General features: G+C 38.5%; 1 protein-coding gene across 2 annotated transcripts; it reads right to left on the reverse strand.

Moving 5' to 3' along the window:
- Positions 1-922: 922 nt before the first annotated feature.
- On the reverse strand, positions 923-18,254 carry LOC111332368 (uncharacterized). 2 transcript variants are annotated; one of them, XM_022937682.2, is made up of 13 exons: positions 17,617-18,254; positions 10,677-10,752; positions 10,379-10,437; positions 10,022-10,161; positions 9,100-9,196; positions 7,957-8,069; positions 7,351-7,503; positions 6,874-6,981; positions 6,361-6,483; positions 4,996-5,121; positions 4,353-4,518; positions 3,370-3,744; positions 923-2,668 (listed from the first exon to the last, which is right to left on the reverse strand). In XM_022937682.2, exons 1-13 carry the CDS (start codon positions 18,140-18,142, stop codon positions 2,235-2,237), a joined length of 2,496 nt encoding a protein of 831 aa, XP_022793417.2. In that variant the 5' UTR covers positions 18,143-18,254; the 3' UTR covers positions 923-2,234. The 2 variants fall into 2 exon arrangements, with proteins under 2 accessions (XP_022793417.2, XP_022793416.2); XM_022937681.2 differs by having other exon boundaries at positions 10,379-10,440.
- Positions 18,255-18,372: the final 118 nt, after the last annotated feature.

An 18,372-nucleotide genomic window follows, 5' to 3' on the forward strand; every position in this document is an offset into this window, starting at 1 on the left:
ACCTTCCAACTGGATAAAGAAGGAACCTTAACGATTTTACTACATACAGATGCATAAATGCAACATTTAACAGGCCCCTCCTAGTATTCAAAGAAAAGAAAAGTTTTATGTATATGTGCACGATCCTTCGCAGTAAAGCACTATTTAAGCAATAGTGAAAATTAGACCTGAAAAAAATTCAGGCCTGTACGGGATTCGAACCACTGACCTCTGCGATACTAGTGCAGCGCTCTACCAATTGAGCTAACAAGCCAACTGGGAGCAGGGCTTCAAATTAATTCGACATAAACCCGTAGATGATAAATCAAACAACAAACATATGAAATACATATATATGAACTGCGGTTATGAAACGTATATGTGCACGATCCTTCGCAGTAAAGCAGTTCATATATATGTATTTCATATGTTTGTTGTTTGATTTATCATCTACGGGTTTATGTCGAATTAATTTGATGGCCTGCTCCCAGTTGGCTTGTTAGCTCAATTGGTAGAGCGCTGCACTAGTATCGCAGAGGTCAGTGGTTCGCATCCCGTACAGGCCTGAATTTTTTTCAGGTCTGATTTTCACTATTGCTTAAATAGTGCTTTACTGCGAAGGATCGTGCACATATACGTTTCATAACCGCAGTTCCTATATATGTATTTCATATGTTTGTTGTTTAAAAGAAAAGTTTTCTAGTTTTTCCTTTTCTATTTCCAGGCCCCCCTCGCTCCATTTGTCTGGAGAGAAAGAATAGGCCCACTTTTCGATGTCCAAACGGTCCGACCCAGGCCTCTGTCGACAGAAGTCGATAACAAGACCTTAGGGACAGAAACTTACCTAGTACGAGAGGAAGGGGATAACGCGTTTCATCCACGCTCATTGTATGAATTAATTGCAACACTGTTGACTAGCAGTAGTAAAAGAGAGTGCTTAATCTTTTTCTTTTAAACTTGTTTAATAAACAGTTCTCACAACACATGGATTTAATATCAAAAATCACATTTACAATGATTTATAGTTCTGAGCAAGTTAGCGAAAGAGAAAAAGATGGACATTTACCAAGCATTAATCAAACAATACAGACTCGAAATGCATACAGGTATTTGATCACAAATCTGCTTTACAGAACTCTACTAACAACAGAAGACGGCTTGACTAAAACGAGAAAAAAAGAAAAAAAAAAACCAAGACAAAACAAAAAAGCGTATGGACAGAGAAACTGTAGTCGTAAAACCGGATCGAAGTATAAAAAAGATGTTCCTTAGTTGTTTTACGTCAAAGCGAAAAACCCGAGCGTGCAAACGTACATAATACGGTAAAATAAAAAAAAAAAACTAAGTTCGTGTGTCACACTCACTAATCAACAAGTGCTGCAGTACACTGGTGCTATTTGAAAAGGCATGTATGTAGGTACAAATGGGTGATAAGTGACTTTGTGTTCGAGCACAAATGCTCTTTCTCAAGTCCCCCAACTAAGGTCATGAACGCACATACAACAGGGTACTAAAAGCCTTATCGACCAAATGAGTGACATCTGATTGACACGACAAACTAGTCTCTAATTCTCGTGAAACATGCTATTAAGTTTAAAAATCGACCACTCAGCCGAACAATTTTGATTGGCAATGGACTTTTTTTATGTACGGAAAAGATCAGAACGTGAAAACACACTATAGAGATCAGCCACGCCATAGAGTGCGCCCGCGATTCCTCGCTCGCTTGTGCTAATCAGAATGACCCCAACATGGTTCAGTGGAGTGCCTGTTTATACTGGCTAGTTATGACTAAACGTTCGCGCCACTGGATTATATTTGGAGAGGTTTACCAAGGCGTGTTGTGTATATATCGCACTGCGACAAATCGTACGACGTGTACAAAATAAAATGCCCAGACCACAGCTGATAGGTTAATATTGAGAGACAATCGTCCCGTGAAACTACAACACGTAAACTTGAGTCAAGGCTGGCAGTCTAATGATCTTATCACCTGCGGCTTAAAGCGGACCTATACTACAGCAATAAACGAAACAAAAGTGTTTCCTAAACTACATTTAGTAATCTACGAGAATTTCTATGAAACAAAAAGTCTTTAAGCCCCGCGTCAAACACCCCATAAAAAATGTTTTTAAACGAAAAAAGCTGATTGAACTAAAGCATCTACGCGAACTTGGCTAACAATTCAGCTAATACATGATTACAAACACTGTCCATGTTATCTTTCACCACACGCCTGTCGCCAGATAACACACCTAGTAGCCACTTCCGCTGCCGTAACTTCCATACTGCTGTTGTTGTTGCTGCTGTTGATATCCAGCATAATAGTTCTGGTAATTCTGATAGGTCGGTTGCTGTGCTGTCTGACCGTACGCCTGCTGTTGCTGCTGCTGCTGTTGCTGTTGCTGCGGCTGCTGCTGAGCGTAGCCGGTCTGTTGGTATCCTGTGCTAGCTTGGTATCCCTGGTTGTAATTGTAGTACTGGCTGTAGGCCTGGTTGGTGTTGTACTGTTGCTGTTGCTGAGGTGTATACGAAGCTTGTGAAACTTGTTGCTGCTGGTTGTAATTCTGTTGGTTGTAGTTCTGCTGGTAGCGAGGCCTGTGCTGTTGATTTGACTGTTGGTGGTGACGGTAGGACGACTGCTGCTGACGAAACCCTCCACCACCGTAACCACCACCATAGCCTCCACCTTAAAAAAAAAAAAAAAAAAAAAAAAAATGTAAATATATACACAAGAGCACAAAACTAAGATTCAAAATGTAATAACCAAGAGTGACTAGATTCTATTTTATTCCTAAGGTATCATCGCTGAATTGAAGGTCAAGAGAAAAAAAAAAAAAACAACAAAATATTGGCGAACCATGACACACACTTAGACAATACTAGTTAGGAAACCACTTTGGAGCAGCATTTGCATAGTTCTCGTACCTCTCTCTCCCCATATGGTTTAAATTACCAGTTTGTACCTGGAATTTCAGCGACCACATTAGAGAGGGACAAGGTAGGCAGTAAGTGTCCTGAGAATTGTGTTTGGGAGAAGACACTGCTTCTCAAAGCTAAGCCCAAAAACAAATACGAGTAAAACGTGTGCAGTACATGTATACAACACCACACTTAAAACTCGTATGTGTCATTTTTAAGTATGGAGCTCGCAGATTGTTTACGCTACTGTAGAAAGCCCATAAAGGTCATTGAAGATTTCAATGGGAATTGGAACTGCACAAAATAAGCAATTGCTCAAGCTACACCAAATGTCCGTCCATCGTCTTCTCTTTCTTTCAGCTGCTTGCGCTCGCCAGCAATTTTTCATCAACGATCGCTCACCAAGAAATAGCGCAATCAAATTAGGTGCATCATACTTTCATGTTGGCAAACCTCCCAGCACAATACCTCTTCCTCCACCGCGATGATCCCTTCTATCGTGGTATCCTCCTCCTCGTCCACCTCGATGGTAGCCACCACCCCCTCCGTGATAGGAGCGACCTCCAAATCTTTGGTTGTAACCTCCGCCTCCGCCTCCACCTCCACGTCTGTAGCTGCCGCGGTCATCGAAGCCCCTGTCTCTGTTGTATCCTCCACCATGTCGTGGTCTGTCTTCAAATCTTGACCGTTTGTATGGAGGTTCAGATCCTGAACCTGATCGGCTTCTGTAAGAGCGACCCTCTTTGATGTATTCATCAACAATGCTTTTCGCCTTGCTTTCGGGCTCATCGGCATAGACGACGTCATCAAAGAATTCGCCAACTTTCGGTAGAGTGAAACTCACTGCAAGGAACAATAATAATCGATAAAAAATAACTTTTTACCACAATTGGCAATAATGTCGCAATCTGATTGGTCAATTCGCCGTTATCCCTAAGAGTTCAGACTACGCTGCTCGCGTCAACAAGTCACGCAACGGGTCACGTATTGAAAGAATCGATATCTTTGACGTCGATATCGAGATAAAAACAAATCGACAGTGGTTTAGCGTGGTCTGTACCCTTATCGACAACGATATTCGTTATCACAGTGGTCAAAATTTGTTGCGGACTCACTTGGCTGCGCCTTGTGAACCCACAACATTTTGGCCTCTGTGATGACGAATATCGTTGTCGATAAGAGTACAGACCACGCTAAACCAACTGTCAATTTGTTGAATGGCAGGTTTTTTTTTTTTTTTTTTTTTCAGAACTTAAAATTTGTCCTTTTTCATTACTTCAGTGTACACTAAAAATCCCTTTTTCAGCACACAGAGCTCTCAGGACGTACAAGAAACTTCTTAAATGGTTAACACGACCAATGAAGAAATGCTAACCAAATGACTGAACTGCTGTTCTGGGTTTGAGCCCTGATACATGTCACAAAGAGAGTAAATTTGATCAATCACATACTTTTCATGTCACTAACTGCATTTTCAGGCAGCTCAATGCCTTCCTTCTTTCTGTCTTCTGTCCTCTTCTTAAGATCTTCCTGAGTGGGAATGCAAACTATAGCTTTCCTGTTGAATTCTTCAAAAGGTCTCATCTTCTTCTTTTGGGCTGACAAGTACACATTCGTCTGGCAATTAAAACGAACAAAACAAGAAATAAAAAAGGATTTAGAACAAACAATGTTGTCGGAAAGAGGGAAAGGGTGAAATACAGTGTGCAAAAGTGTGTGAATAAAGAAATCTTAATTCAGGGCTCTACACTAACAGTAGCAAACTAGCCAGACTAGTGGAAATTCAGTTTTAGCTGTAGGTTTCCGATTTCCACTGGCCAGTTTGGCTAGTAAATAAACTGAAATTGTTGTAACATCTAAGTTGTCAGTAACCACTTGGCTAGTGAGTTGAAAAGTTAGTGCCAAGCCTTGGTCATTACATTTCGAGTCACTTTGCGAGATGTAAAGAGTCAACATATATTTGTAGCAAACGATCAATCTCAGCTGTGGCCAATATCAGCTGACATACGAGTGGCCTCAATCGGTTTATTTACTACAACAACTTCTAACTCTCTTGAAGTAATAACATCCCCTTATTGTGTGAAATATTCTTACCTGGTCCAGAATATAATTCCTCTTCTTACTTGGCGCTAGCTCAAATAAACGGTGCAGACATTTTGCAGCCTTGTCCATCAACTTACTATACCCTCCCACGTCTCTTTTTCTGGCCACACCCATGATCTGAAAAAGAAGTAAAAAAAAAAAAAATCAGAGTCAAAACTTGTCAAACTCTTCTTTCTATGTAGTTTTTCCATGATATGTGGACAGTCACTTAGACAAGATTTTAGTTTAAAACAACAACTTCTTCAGACACTTCCAGGGTTCAACACTAACAGTAGACACAGACTAGTAGAAATTCAGTTTTGGCTAGTGGTTTTTCATTTCCACTAGCCAGTTTGGCTAGTAAGCAAACTGAAATTGTCATAAAATGTAACATGTCACCAGCCACTTGGCTAGTAAGTTGAAAAGTTAGTGTCAAGCCCTGACTTCTTTTTGCACCATGCAGAACCATTTCATCATTACCCCTAAAAATGACTAGCGTCTAATTTCTCACAATGTCACCCCCTTGAATCATATATGAACGTCACTAGAATAAAGGAGATGATCACCAACTAAAGAAATTCTTGACTTTTAAACAAATTCTCCTTGTCAGCACCTTATGAAATGTTTAGAGAACAGTATGGAGAATATGCATACTGATGTTAGGGTGTAATACCCTATTTTTGGTGTTATAGGTGGCTGTGCAGGAAAGGAACCTTAAGGAAAAACCCAAACACAAGAGCCTGCTTTCAAGCTAAACAGATGCCAGTAACTGGTGTTTAATGAAACACCAATATGGACAAAATATTGGCTTCATACCCTAAAAGCAAACAATGACAACAACAATGACAACAACAACAACATAAAACAAGTTCATGTACATGTAGGAACAAGGACACTGAAAGAGATTGCAATTGATGAACTTAAATACATGTATGCACAAGTTACATGTATCACAAATTAAAACACAAATTATCCAATCTAAGTCTACTTCCAAGCTGATCAAAAGTTAATACAGTACATGTAGAATTCCACTGACTCAAACTCCGTTACTTGAACCTCCTGGTAACTCAAATGTAATCCCATTTCCCTTACCAGCTAACCCAAACCCCCACCAACTTGAACCATTCTTTGTTTTCCCTTAGGAGTTTGAGCTAGTCAGGTTCTGTATAATTTATTTATTTATTTTATATATTATAATTCACAAAGGTTTCCCATCACTGTGAATTTGTCTGTGAAAAACTAAAAACTACTGTAACAACAAAAAGCAGTGCTATAACGTTACAAGGAGAAATAAGTATGAATAATAATAATAACAAAGACAATTATAATAAATATACAAAATCAGTGGAGGGAACTCCAACAAACAATCGCATTTACCTTCATTTTCTCCATGATGGAGTTTGTGCCCAGCACATTGTATTTCTTGTCTGGGTTTTCATCCACTTGCTTGTTCACCCATGTGGTCTTCCCTGACCCAGGCAACCCCACCATCATTATCACCTAGAAGTCAAGAACAATGCATCAAAACAAAGTTTTCTTTAAGATGCACAGAAACAGGAATATTCTCTGCTGCTGATCTTTGAAAGAAGCAGCAAAATGCTTTGTTCACATACAAAATAATGTATTACTGGTTGATCATCACTGAGAAGTATTGTCATCAACATTGTAGCTGATAAATTAACCTTCTGACTGAAATTTCAAGTGAGGCAACTCAAAGATAGCATTAGATATTGAAAGTTTGTAACTGTGCACCCTCAGAAGTGCCCATTGTACTTTGCCAAGTGATTGCCAGCCAAAAATCCAAACAGCAATCACCCCTCTTTCATCCAGAAAATTTCACCGGCAGTTGACACTTAGCAACAGCTTGTGTCATGGTTATCAAAGACTTGCCTCACACTCCTTTTTAGTTGTAGGTCCTCTTGTGCCATGGACCAAGAACTCCTCGCCAACTGACTGCATGAAGGTGTAACCCTCCTTGGCAGGGAACCAGGGCTCCTCCTTTACAAAAACAAATCTCCAATGTTATCCTTTAAACCATTTGCAATTAACAATTAATCCCTTGCTACAATATCCATGAATAATTACCCAACGAACAGGTGACAAGAATACTCCAACTTCTCAGGTAGTTGACTTAACACCAAATTCTTGTCAGTATCTCATAAGGAAACGTGTGGCTGTTAGAGGGGAGAATTAAAAATCACATCTTGGGAGTTGAAGGTTCAAAAAAATCAAGGGTATAAAGTCCTTTACATATTTTACACCCAGTTAAATTGTAAACTTTTAACTGAGATCTAAGTTGCCAATTGAAATCCAACCTTCAAATGGCTAGATATCTCTTTTCCTTTTCTTAAAGACCACGATCTTTACCTGAGATCCAAAGTTGACACTAAACTCAGCATTTTTAATCAGCACATGAGGATAAAGGGCCTTCTCTTCCAGACTATCAGTCAGTTCATAGGCCACTCCAAGGTCTTCACCATTCTTGCTGAATGAAATAGTCTTAGGTTCACTCTCCAAGTCCTACAAATAAACAGCCAAAATCTTTTAAATTTTCTTGGCATGTTGGTTTGTTACCAATTTTTCTAACTAAAAGTATGGCTCTCTGCCACGAGCCCCCTTACACATGCAACTCCCATGTCTTAGTGTGAAAGACAAGTATTGCATAGTAATCAACAGTATAAATCTACAAGGTTTTATAAAAAATGCCACAATCTGATGAGCATGGTTACTAGCTCTAACCCATGGCAAATAGCAGTGACCTCAAGCAGGGCTGAACACTAACTTTTCAACTTACTAGCCAATTGGCTAGTGACAACTAAGATGTCATGACAATTTCAGTTTGTTTACTAGCCACACTGGCCAGTGGACAATGGAAATAAAAAACCACTAGCAAAACCAAGATTTTTGGGAACCCCAGCTGAAGTAAAAAAATTGGTATCCCAACACTTCCATGCATTGACCTGCTCAACTTACCAAATAACACCCAATCACATCCTCAGCTCCAAATGTTTGCCCATATTCTGCAAACTCGGAGTCTGTAACTTTTTTGCCAGATGAGTCATACCCATATGAAAGCTTGTCCTCTCCTAAATAAAAAAGGATTTAAGCTTCAGTTAAATGGCTCTTAAACCTTGAAAACGAACCATGTGGCTGTGAAATAGAGGGCGACTAAAAATTCTGCACACAATGTGACAAAAAAATGATCTACAAACAAAATTATTGTACACCTTACATAAATCTTGTCATTGATACACTAACAATGTCAGAAAATACATTTTTAAGTATCCACAGTTCAAGCCTGACCATATGATGTTCATAAGACAGGTCTCTTTTTAATCATGAACCCTTTTAATCGTATGAATGACCAGCATTTAGTTTCTCCTTACAACAATACTGCTGAGGAACTCATTCAGACCATGAGAATAAAGAGAATGATTGCCAACCCAGGGCTCAACACTAACAGTAGCCAACTAGCCACAGACTAGAAGTAGAAATCCAGTTTTGGCTGGTGGTTTTCGATTTCCATCAGCTAGTTTGGCTAGTAACCAAACTGAAACTGTTGTAACATCTAAGTTGTCATGAGCCAATAGGCTAGTAAGTTGAAAAGTTGGTGTCGAACCCTGCGACCTAAGAACCCTTGATTGTTAAACAAATTCTCTTTGACAGCATTAAAAGAAAAGTAAAGAGAAGAGTATGGAGAGCATGGCTACTACTGCTAGGGTGTAAAGGTTAACAGTCATTCATTTAAAGTTCATTCTCTTGAGAACAAACTAATGATTACCTCACTAGGAGCCTGTTTCTTAAAAGTCCCAGCACCTTAATGGGCCTGTAAAGCTGTTGTGTTTTTATTCACGATGGGGACTTCAAAGTTTTGAAATGATACAATAAACCAATCAGCTAAAGAAACAAAAAGAACTGGTTTGGGTGCCAGAACCTGCTTTCCTATCCTTCAAATTTTGATTTTAAACCATGGCTTTGGGCCCGTTACCTTACCAGGACTTTTGAGAAATGGGCCCCAGGTCTGAAAGTTAGACCCCTCTGTCTAATCTAACATCTTGACTGCTTCCTCTCCCACTCATCTGCATTTATTGATTTGAAATTCTACAAAAACCTTACCCAGCTGAAGGTTGGCAGAATCAGTTGACCAGCCTATTCTCACAACATTCTTGGGATCTTCAGCATCAGGGAGTTCTACAGATGCAAGCGCTGTTACCTACGTAAACAAAAATGACACCTGTATGACAATGGCAAATAAAATACCTTTTATTTCAAGGTCTCCCAGTACTGCACAAAAATCCATTGACCAAATACTGCTGAGACTCAAGTATCGCACCATAGTTATGTTGCAAGGATGAGAGCCTTGCTCATACCTTGGAGGGGATACTGGTCCACTGCAGGTTCCTCTAAGCATTTCATAAGCTTTCCCTGACAATTCGTCAAACTATTTGCATGATTGTGTACTTCTGGTTTTGGGGAAATATTTTAAGAGTGAAGGGCCCTTCCCTGGGACATTGTATAATGACCTTTGTCTACACAGGTTGCCAAATTGGCTCCTTAGGCTGCAAGTGAGCTAGTTAATTGGCTAGTAAATTAGTTAATTTCATTATAAGTTTAAAGTTTTTACTCTCATTATTACAGACTACCTTATTTGCTAGTTTCTTCTACTCATGTTTTAGAGATTTTTATGGTTTTATAATTTTTATTGGTGCGATTTATGAAATTACTGTATAGTGCTATTGGATAGTGATAGAAATAGCGCTTTATAAATACCGTATTATTATTATTATTATTATTATTATTATTATTATTATTAAGTTTGGTCACCAAAATTTTCTTTAAATTTCACCATGGTGACCAAAACAGGCACTGAATTGCTGATACAACAGTACAGTTCTTTGCAATTTTAACTAAAACCACTTCTGTGAATTGTAATGTCCACCAATGTCTCAAAATGGTGCATCTATCATCTCTTCACTCCAAGTCTACTAGTTACCAACTCCCCAGTCCACCCTCGCATACTTTCTGTTGACATCCTTACCTTGCATTCAAAGTAAACTTTGCCTGTGGTGACACCCCAGGTTGCTCTAACACCAGAAAGCAGATAAGAAAACCCTTCATCCTCCAGTGGTTTTCCACTCAAGCCATCTGCTGCAATTTTCAGATGCAGGTCGCTGTTGTCTAAAAAGCAACCAGATGCAAACAAATTTGAGAACAGAATTCTTTCAAAGTGTGCATGACTCTGTTTGCCATGCGCTCCTACAAGCTACAATAGATTCCCATACCTTTTCCGAAATTAATTCTCTGTTGTGAATTAGTTTTGAAGTGGTCCTAGAAAATCGTACTCTTACAAGTGTATGTAACACATTGTACTCGCCGTAGCGGCCCGTCCACTTACATTTGTCCAAAACGACTAAAGAGTCGTCAAGTGGAATCTCTTCGTCCTCAGGTTCAACTCTACTGGAGGGAAAAATGAAATGTAGAAAACTCAGATGTGAGGTCACAGCGATCTGCATCTAGCAGACGCCTTTGTCGTTGGTCAGTCTTTTTCCTGGTGGTGACATAAGCACAGATAGTCATTCCAGAGATCAGTTTGCAATTAAGCTGGTTCCAATAGAGTTGTTGATGTTTCCAGAGAAAGGAAACACCATTTCAGCCATACCGTCACTGCTGCCACTTGGATTTTTATTCCTTACCTGGCCTCAGTGGAAATCTCTACATCGTCATCAGCATCCTTCTCTGTGTCATCCTTTGAGGAGTCTTCCTTTGCCCCTGAAAAGGACCCAAAGGTTACAAAATCAAAAAGGAACTCACAACTTTGCCATGATACTATTAGCTGACACATCTACAGCTAATTTAAGTAGTAAAGTAAAGTTATTAAGTTTTATTGTCCAATGCTACTGTCCTCTTTAATCCATATAAATCAGATTGAACTTTAATCGATAAAATGCACATCATTTGATACTCCAAGTAGCCCTCCACCAGATTAAATATCCATGGATTATTGCGTGTATCTAAACTATCCAGGTTTTTCATCAATTCCAGGCCTTTATACTTGATACACCCTCCTCCTCTCCAGTTTGTACTCCACACAAAGAATCCATCATTCCCTTCACAAATGGAAGATGCAACCTTGATTCTTATTTGATGGTCGTAAAGTAACTGATAGTAAACACATCAGGACTGATCATCAAGACCTCGCATCTTCAGAATTTATCCTCAGATGCAGTCACTCGCTGCAAGGCTCCTACAGCAGTGAGATCTGCCTTTATATCTAGACAAAGTGCATACTGATCTTCATTTGAAGTTCTGCTCTTTTCTCAAAACAAAACAGATAATTGCACTCGTTCAGCAAAACTCAAAGCACAGCTTTTAGCTGTAACTGTAGCTTTTTGTTTTCTTGTCAATGGGAAAGATCTTGTTTCCCAGAGCTTTAAAATGACATGTAGAGCAGAACTGAAGTGAGTCACCGCTACCTTAAACACCAAGAGACTTGCCAGAGAACAGTCCCACATGTCAAGTGAGTGGCTCTGATGAGGGGCGGTCCCTAAAGTTTGAACAAAGTTGGCGCAACACAAGTGAACACAAAACACAAGGCATAGCTGCACCTGGAATGTTTTACCCTGCTGTGTTAAAGCATTTATAATGGATTACTAATTGCACAAAATAAAAGTGACATGTTGAGTCCCCTTGGTAGGCACATTGGCAATTGGAGGGCATCTAATGAGAAATTCAGCTCTGATAACACAGCCAAAAAAAAAAAAAAAAAACAGTTAAGAGTTTAGAGAACCATGAAAAACATATACCACTCTCTTAGAGATAGATCTGAATGTGTGAAGGCAGACCATATTTAAGGGGCTATGAGAATTTTAAATTAGCAATTGGAAAGTTAAGATTTTGTGACAAAATTCTTAAAAATAAATTAGAGATATTTTCAAAAACCCAAGTAACCCATTGACACTTACGTGTAACACGTGCCAACGAAAAGTCAAAATTTTGGAGAAACCAAGAAGGCAAACACAATGCGCAGTAAATTTTTAAAAATCAGCTTTTCCAAAAAACAAGCTCCAGTGAAAGAGGACTAATTAAAGAACTTATTTCCGGTGAAAAAAGCGATAGGTGCATATTACGTTTTAACTCAAAAATCAAGATGAAAGATAAAAATCGCTGAATATTTTCGCATGCGTGAAAATAGGCATGTGGATCATATTTCAAAAGGGAATATGCAAATTTGTCCGTGAGTGAAGAGATCTCAAGTTTCATGGAATCTATCAATAGGAAGCAAGACTAAAATGGCCCAGAAATATTTCGGGACGTCAGATTTATTCAAAACAGTTTTTGATTTACTGTAATAAGCGAAAAACGTACGAATTTCTTACGTGTAAAAAGCCCACGCGGTAAAATTCATCATGCTTGGATCGTTGTTTACTTGCCTTCGTGGCCAGAAATTGCGCAGCGTTATGCTGAAAATTCTGAAAAAACTTCGATTTGAGGCAAAATCTTCTATTAAACAATACTTTTTGAACACATTGTTACTCAAACATAATATTTACCGGGCCATCGAATCGTCAAATTGTCGCCAGGCCCTGCTTGAAGTCTGAAAGTTCGGTTTTCACTTTACGTCCATAATTCGCATCGCCTTAGAGAATCGTAGTGTCGTTGACTTGAGAGCTTATTCTGTCACTTTTAAGACTTGGATATCCATTCTTTTCCAAGTAGAGTATTCTATAGCATTGTTACTTTACATTCTGAATTCCACAAGGTCTAACTCGATCGCAAACGAACGAAAAATCCGACCTGAAAATTTTGAGGGTCGGCCGCGTGGACGCCATATTTTCAAATTTGATCATTTAGTGAAGACGCATAGAGTAATGCCCCTCTAGTACCCCCTAAAGTCGAAAAAATATATGCGCAAACAACGGATTCTGATTGGCTTATTGATCTCCAAACTATAGAGGAAGTTTGGGGACAAAACTCCACTTAGTATGGGAGGTAGGGGCGGTCCCTAAAGTTTGAACAAAGTTGGCGCAACACAAGTGAACACAAAACACAAGGCATAGCTGCACCTGGAATGTTTTACCCTGCTGTGTTAAAGCATTTATAATGGATTACTAATTGCACAAAATAAAAGTGACATGTTGAGTCCCCTTGGTAGGCACATTGGCAATTGGAGGGCATCTAATGAGAAATTCAGCTCTGATAACACAGCCAAAAAAAAAAAAAAAAAACAGTTAAGAGTTTAGAGAACCATGAAAAACATATACCACTCTCTTAGAGATAGATCTGAATGTGTGAAGGCAGACCATATTTAAGGGGCTATGAGAATTTTAAATTAGCAATTGGAAAGTTAAGATTTTGTGACAAAATTCTTAAAAATAAATTAGAGATATTTTCAAAAACCCAAGTAATCATGGTAACATAGAAGTAGCCATCATCCCAAACCTTGCATATCTTGAACTGTGCACAGATGCAACTTCCAAGACTGAATTAGGTTTGTGTAATTTATGAGTATAAAATCAAAAGCAGTCTACCATATTTCTATTTGCTACAAATTAACTTTAAATGTAACAATGTTTCATTTTACAATATAATTTACAATATGCTTATTTAACACGAAACCTCTATATTGATCACTACAATTTAAGGACCACATGCTCAACACACTCTTAACCCGAGGTATATTTTTTCTATTATCACCCAGAGCACAACTAAATTGCTATTTTGGAAGATTTGCCAAAGATTTTTCTAAGACTTAGCAAAGTTTTCAATCAAGACGATATCCATTCTTTTAAAGTAGTTTGCATAAAATGTCATCATTTCAATGCTCTTAATTCTTGTACTTGTTAATCTACTAGCTTTTTTTCTCCTCTTTTTCTCTTTCATTAACGATTATATATTTTGTTATTTCTTAGCATGGGGGCCTGTCAGTGGGTTGGGTTTCAATTTTGTCTGTTTGTAGGGGATAGGGAAAGGTAATTTAGATAGTAGGGGACAACCTTGTCCTATAGTAAATTTACCTACCTTTGGCAAAGTGTTACATAAATCTAGTATAACTTCAGAGCTGAGCAAAGAGTTTCCAGCAATCTGATTGGTTAAGCGGTTCCTTGTACGATGCTATATAAACTGCTCCACGCGGTTTATATAAAATGTTAAAATGAAATGTTAATAAATGTTACTAAAATGTTAAGATTTTAGAAATTTCTCTGTTGTTCAACTCTGAATTATACTAAAACAATTATTCGTCTCAGGTTCAGTGAATATTGTCGAATAATCCCCAAGACGAAGTCTCGGGGATTATTCGACGATATTCACTTCGCCTTTGGTGAATAATTGTTAAATATAAGTAAAGTATATTGAAAATGTTTACTGTCTGCAGTACAGAACCGAAAACAAAATAAAAGAGTTTGTGAGGTGGGCAAAGAGCTACTTCTGTCTTTTGTACCATGATACAATCACTGTTTATGGCTAAAATATCAGACACAAATTAAATTTTTGGACACCAAAGTGTACAAAAGTAATAAGTCTGACGGGGAATTGACCCCTTGATGTCAAATACATTACAAAGAGAACAAACCAGGCACCGAGAGAGGATTTGTGAAAGGAGAAGTGCCACGCCTTCCATGAATAAATTGGTCAAGCTCCATGTTTATAAAAACAAATCGTGTTTCAAAATAAGCTTAAAGGGATACTCTATGCCTCAGAGGAAGGTTTCCTTAAAAGGTAGTATTTGTCCTATCATATCTGAAAAATGACGAAAACTTTGAAGAATGAAAGATTCAGAGCGAAAAAACCATGCTCAAAAGCCCAATTTTGCCCTGTTTCGAAGACTGGAAGTGAAACTCACTTAAAATTGAACACGTGAGTAATGACGTAGAAGTGAGAACTCGTGTGCTTTGCTCTATGGCTCAAACTGAAAAAAAGGGAGCTATGGATTCGGACGATTCGCAAAGTTATTCTTCGTCGCCACCTTCTTCTTGTGAGAGTGCCAACGAAATTGCTTTAGCAGACTGTACAGGCACCCAACCATACCTCTTTGAGCCTTATAACAGCAAAGCCAGCTCTGGTACAGATTCGAATGAGTCCAGCGAGGAAGAAACAATTGAGCGCTTACAAAAACACGGACTGGTAAGCTTCAAAACGTCTCGCGAATAAGCTTGATTATTGTAAACTTTCATAATCTTTAAATTGGAGTATGAATAGAATAAAAGATATTGATAAAGTTTCCTTGTCATGTTGACTTTTTCTTTTCTTTGTGCATTTAGAATGCGCAATAAGCTGGTTGTTTTATAATTTTGGCATGCTAAAAGTGAATGAGAAAATTAGCTTATAACAGCGTCTTATGTTGAAGCCTTATGACACCTTACATCAAAACATTCACTTAGGTGTACTTGTGGGAACTGTCAGCGACTGACTAAAGTGGTTGAATGTGTATTGATGCTGTTCTGAAATTGACTGTGTGTTGGCCAAAAACAACGAAGCGGTCGAGACCGAAGGACTTGACGAACCCCCCGGTGTGTATTATGCAACACCCAGAGTTTAGTGCTGTTTGCTTGAATCGGTGGGTTTTTCAAACGGCATGGTATCAATTGTTAAACATGGTCGGAACAGCACCGGGTTTTAAAATTTTTTTCATGTTTAGCCCTAACGAATGAGCAATCCCTGACTGTGTTTCAAATGAATCATCAGAAAAGTGACTACTGCAAAGTTTGCTCGAGGCAGTCTGGATATATTTTGCTTGCATGTTTCTCACGAGCACGTTGCACATTTGAAGGGCAGCCATGGAGACTCACTCTGTCTTTTGCAGTGTTTGAACATCCACCAGCTATACAGCGACGTGTCATGATATAGTTAGAAGGTTCTCTTAGAAGCAAAAAATTAACCTGATCTTGGTATTTTCACAAGCGATCTCAAAACATTTAAAGCCAGAACAAGGAACAAGTTCTCATATCTACGTCATTTCTCTCTTGACTAAAAGTAAAGAAAAATTGACAGATTTTCTTTGCAAACGTCTTTTATTCAGACTATAAGGTGTCTTTTTTTAGAAAGTCCTTTTAAGGTGTAGAGTATCCCTTTCAAGAACAGAGGATTCCAAGATTATATTTTGGAGAAATGCAACTCTGAATTTGATCTCTGTATTTAGATCGGAACTTGTTTTTGGGAAAAGATGATTTCAGAAAATTTACTGAGCATTGTGGTTTCTTTTCCTTTTTCCAAGGCTCAACTCTAACTTTTCAACTCATTAGCCAAATGGCTAGTGACAACTTGGAGATGTTACAACAATTTTGGTTTGTTTACTAGCCATATTGCCTAGTGGAAATGGAAAACCACTAGCCAAAACTGAATTTCAGCCAGTCAACTACTGTTAGAGTAGAGTCCAGGTTCCCCTGTAAACATGCAAGACACTAGGGAATCTATTGCTACAATATGTCTCATTTTCCCCTTATTTTTCATGGGGGCAAATTGTCCACTAAATTTTGGCAATGATGCCTAACCATTTAAGAATGTCTTACAATACTCGCATAACTTTGATTAAATGATACACATACTACTTTATTTTTGGCTTATTTGAAGTCACATTTTCAATTATCAAGACTCTCAATTATTTGGACTTTTGAGCCCAGTCTCCACGAGCCCAAATAATCAAGCCTAGACTGTACAAGCTACAGTATCTACATGGAAACATTTAGTTCCCCAAACTGAGTACTAAAACTGCTGGAAAGAGAGAGGTTTCTTCCTTATGAAACACTTTCTGAGCTATTAAAGCTGAGTAACTTTGCTCAATATGCCAAGGGATTTACTTCTGTCCACTACAATTAGTGCATTTTTGATTGAACAGCTCTTTAAGCTAACCTAACTTAATGATATACGAAAACTTTGCAACAGGACATTGTTTCTCTGCCATTACTTTCCAAAGGGACTCAACAACATTTTAAATTAATTTCAAGCTCAATTATTCTTCAATGCTTACTCATAAAAGCACATGATTGCATTAAATAATTAAGGTTGTCACTCTTACCATTTCAACCAGAGTTTTCATATGTCTAATAATTCTTTAGGTATGCACATTAGAAATGGGACTAAATCCCTCAGCTTTGAAGATGAAAGAGGATTTTGCTACAACATGCACACTGAGTACAAAGTGTGGTTCTGTTTTTGAAAATACTTCTATTCAGTCTCCTTTTACATCCCTAACGGTCTCCGATGCATTAACAACTAAAGCCTAACCAAAAACCTCTACGTAGATGTATTCTGAACAATAAAGAAGCAAAGCACTCACAAATCGTCTTAGTTTTAAGTCTAATAAAGCAGGTCTTTCATTTCTGGATCTTAGAGAACTTTCTCTTTCTACCAATACGTTACTACCACATATGTTGTTGTTTATGAATAATTTATTAAGTAGGAAAAAAAAAACGACGTTTCTGAATACACTTGACTTCGGAGGGAAAAGAAACGGGAGATCTTAGTTGATGTGTTGACTCTCGATAGACAGGGAACTACGATAATTATTTCAAATAAGTGTTATGTAATACAGGTGGTTGAAGTAAAACGACAAAACTACGAAGTGGGGCAAAGTAAAGCAAATTGTATATGAAGAGAACTCATTGATTATGTAAACGTGAAATTCTTTAATCGTACCTTCTGTTGATTGGGATGTTGTAGCAGTTTCTTGACCCGTCTCCATCGGTTCTGCGGGTTGAGTAACGTCTTTTTCAATTTCTGCTGCACTCTCCTCTTCCTGAGGCACTTCCATAGATTCTGCAGGCTTTTCGGAACATTCCTCAGAAGGTTTTTCTTCCACTGGGGCGGCTACAGCCTCCAGATCAGAGGCTTGATCAGCGGAAGAATTTTCAGCTACGGGTAACGGTTCTTCAACTTTCGATTCCACGTCTTTGACAGATTCTTGTTGATTTTCTTCTGCTGAAGTTTCCTCCTTCTCCTCTGCATCTTCTTCTTGTGGTTCCATAGCACTTTCTTCTACAGCACTAGCACCATCTTCGTCCAACGAATTGCCATTTTTTTGAACAACGTTGGAAATCGCTTCGAGCAATCGTTCCACAAGAACCGGCTTGTTTCCCTTTGAATCTAAGCCCCGAGCTTGAAGTTCTGATCTAAGCTCTGCAACTTTTAGCTTTTTAACGGTTGCTTCGTCAAGATCACTCATGCTGCAAACTGCGTTAGGAACAACCTGAGTGTTTTTTTACAGAATCGATTCAAATTTTCATCACCACACGTGCAGAAGTTGGTGGAAAGTAACAAGAGTGATATTGAATCGCAAAGTTCTAAAGCGCATGCGTACGCTATCAAAGTAGTTTTACTTCGGACAAAGGCCGCTTTATTTTTTGTATTTTTCCACTTTGAGTCATAATTCTTGCTATTTTTCTTATATCTTAC

This window comes from Stylophora pistillata, chromosome 14 (assembly GCF_964205215.1).
Source record: "Stylophora pistillata chromosome 14, jaStyPist1.2, whole genome shotgun sequence".
Classification (NCBI taxonomy): domain Eukaryota; kingdom Metazoa; phylum Cnidaria; class Anthozoa; order Scleractinia; family Pocilloporidae; genus Stylophora; species Stylophora pistillata.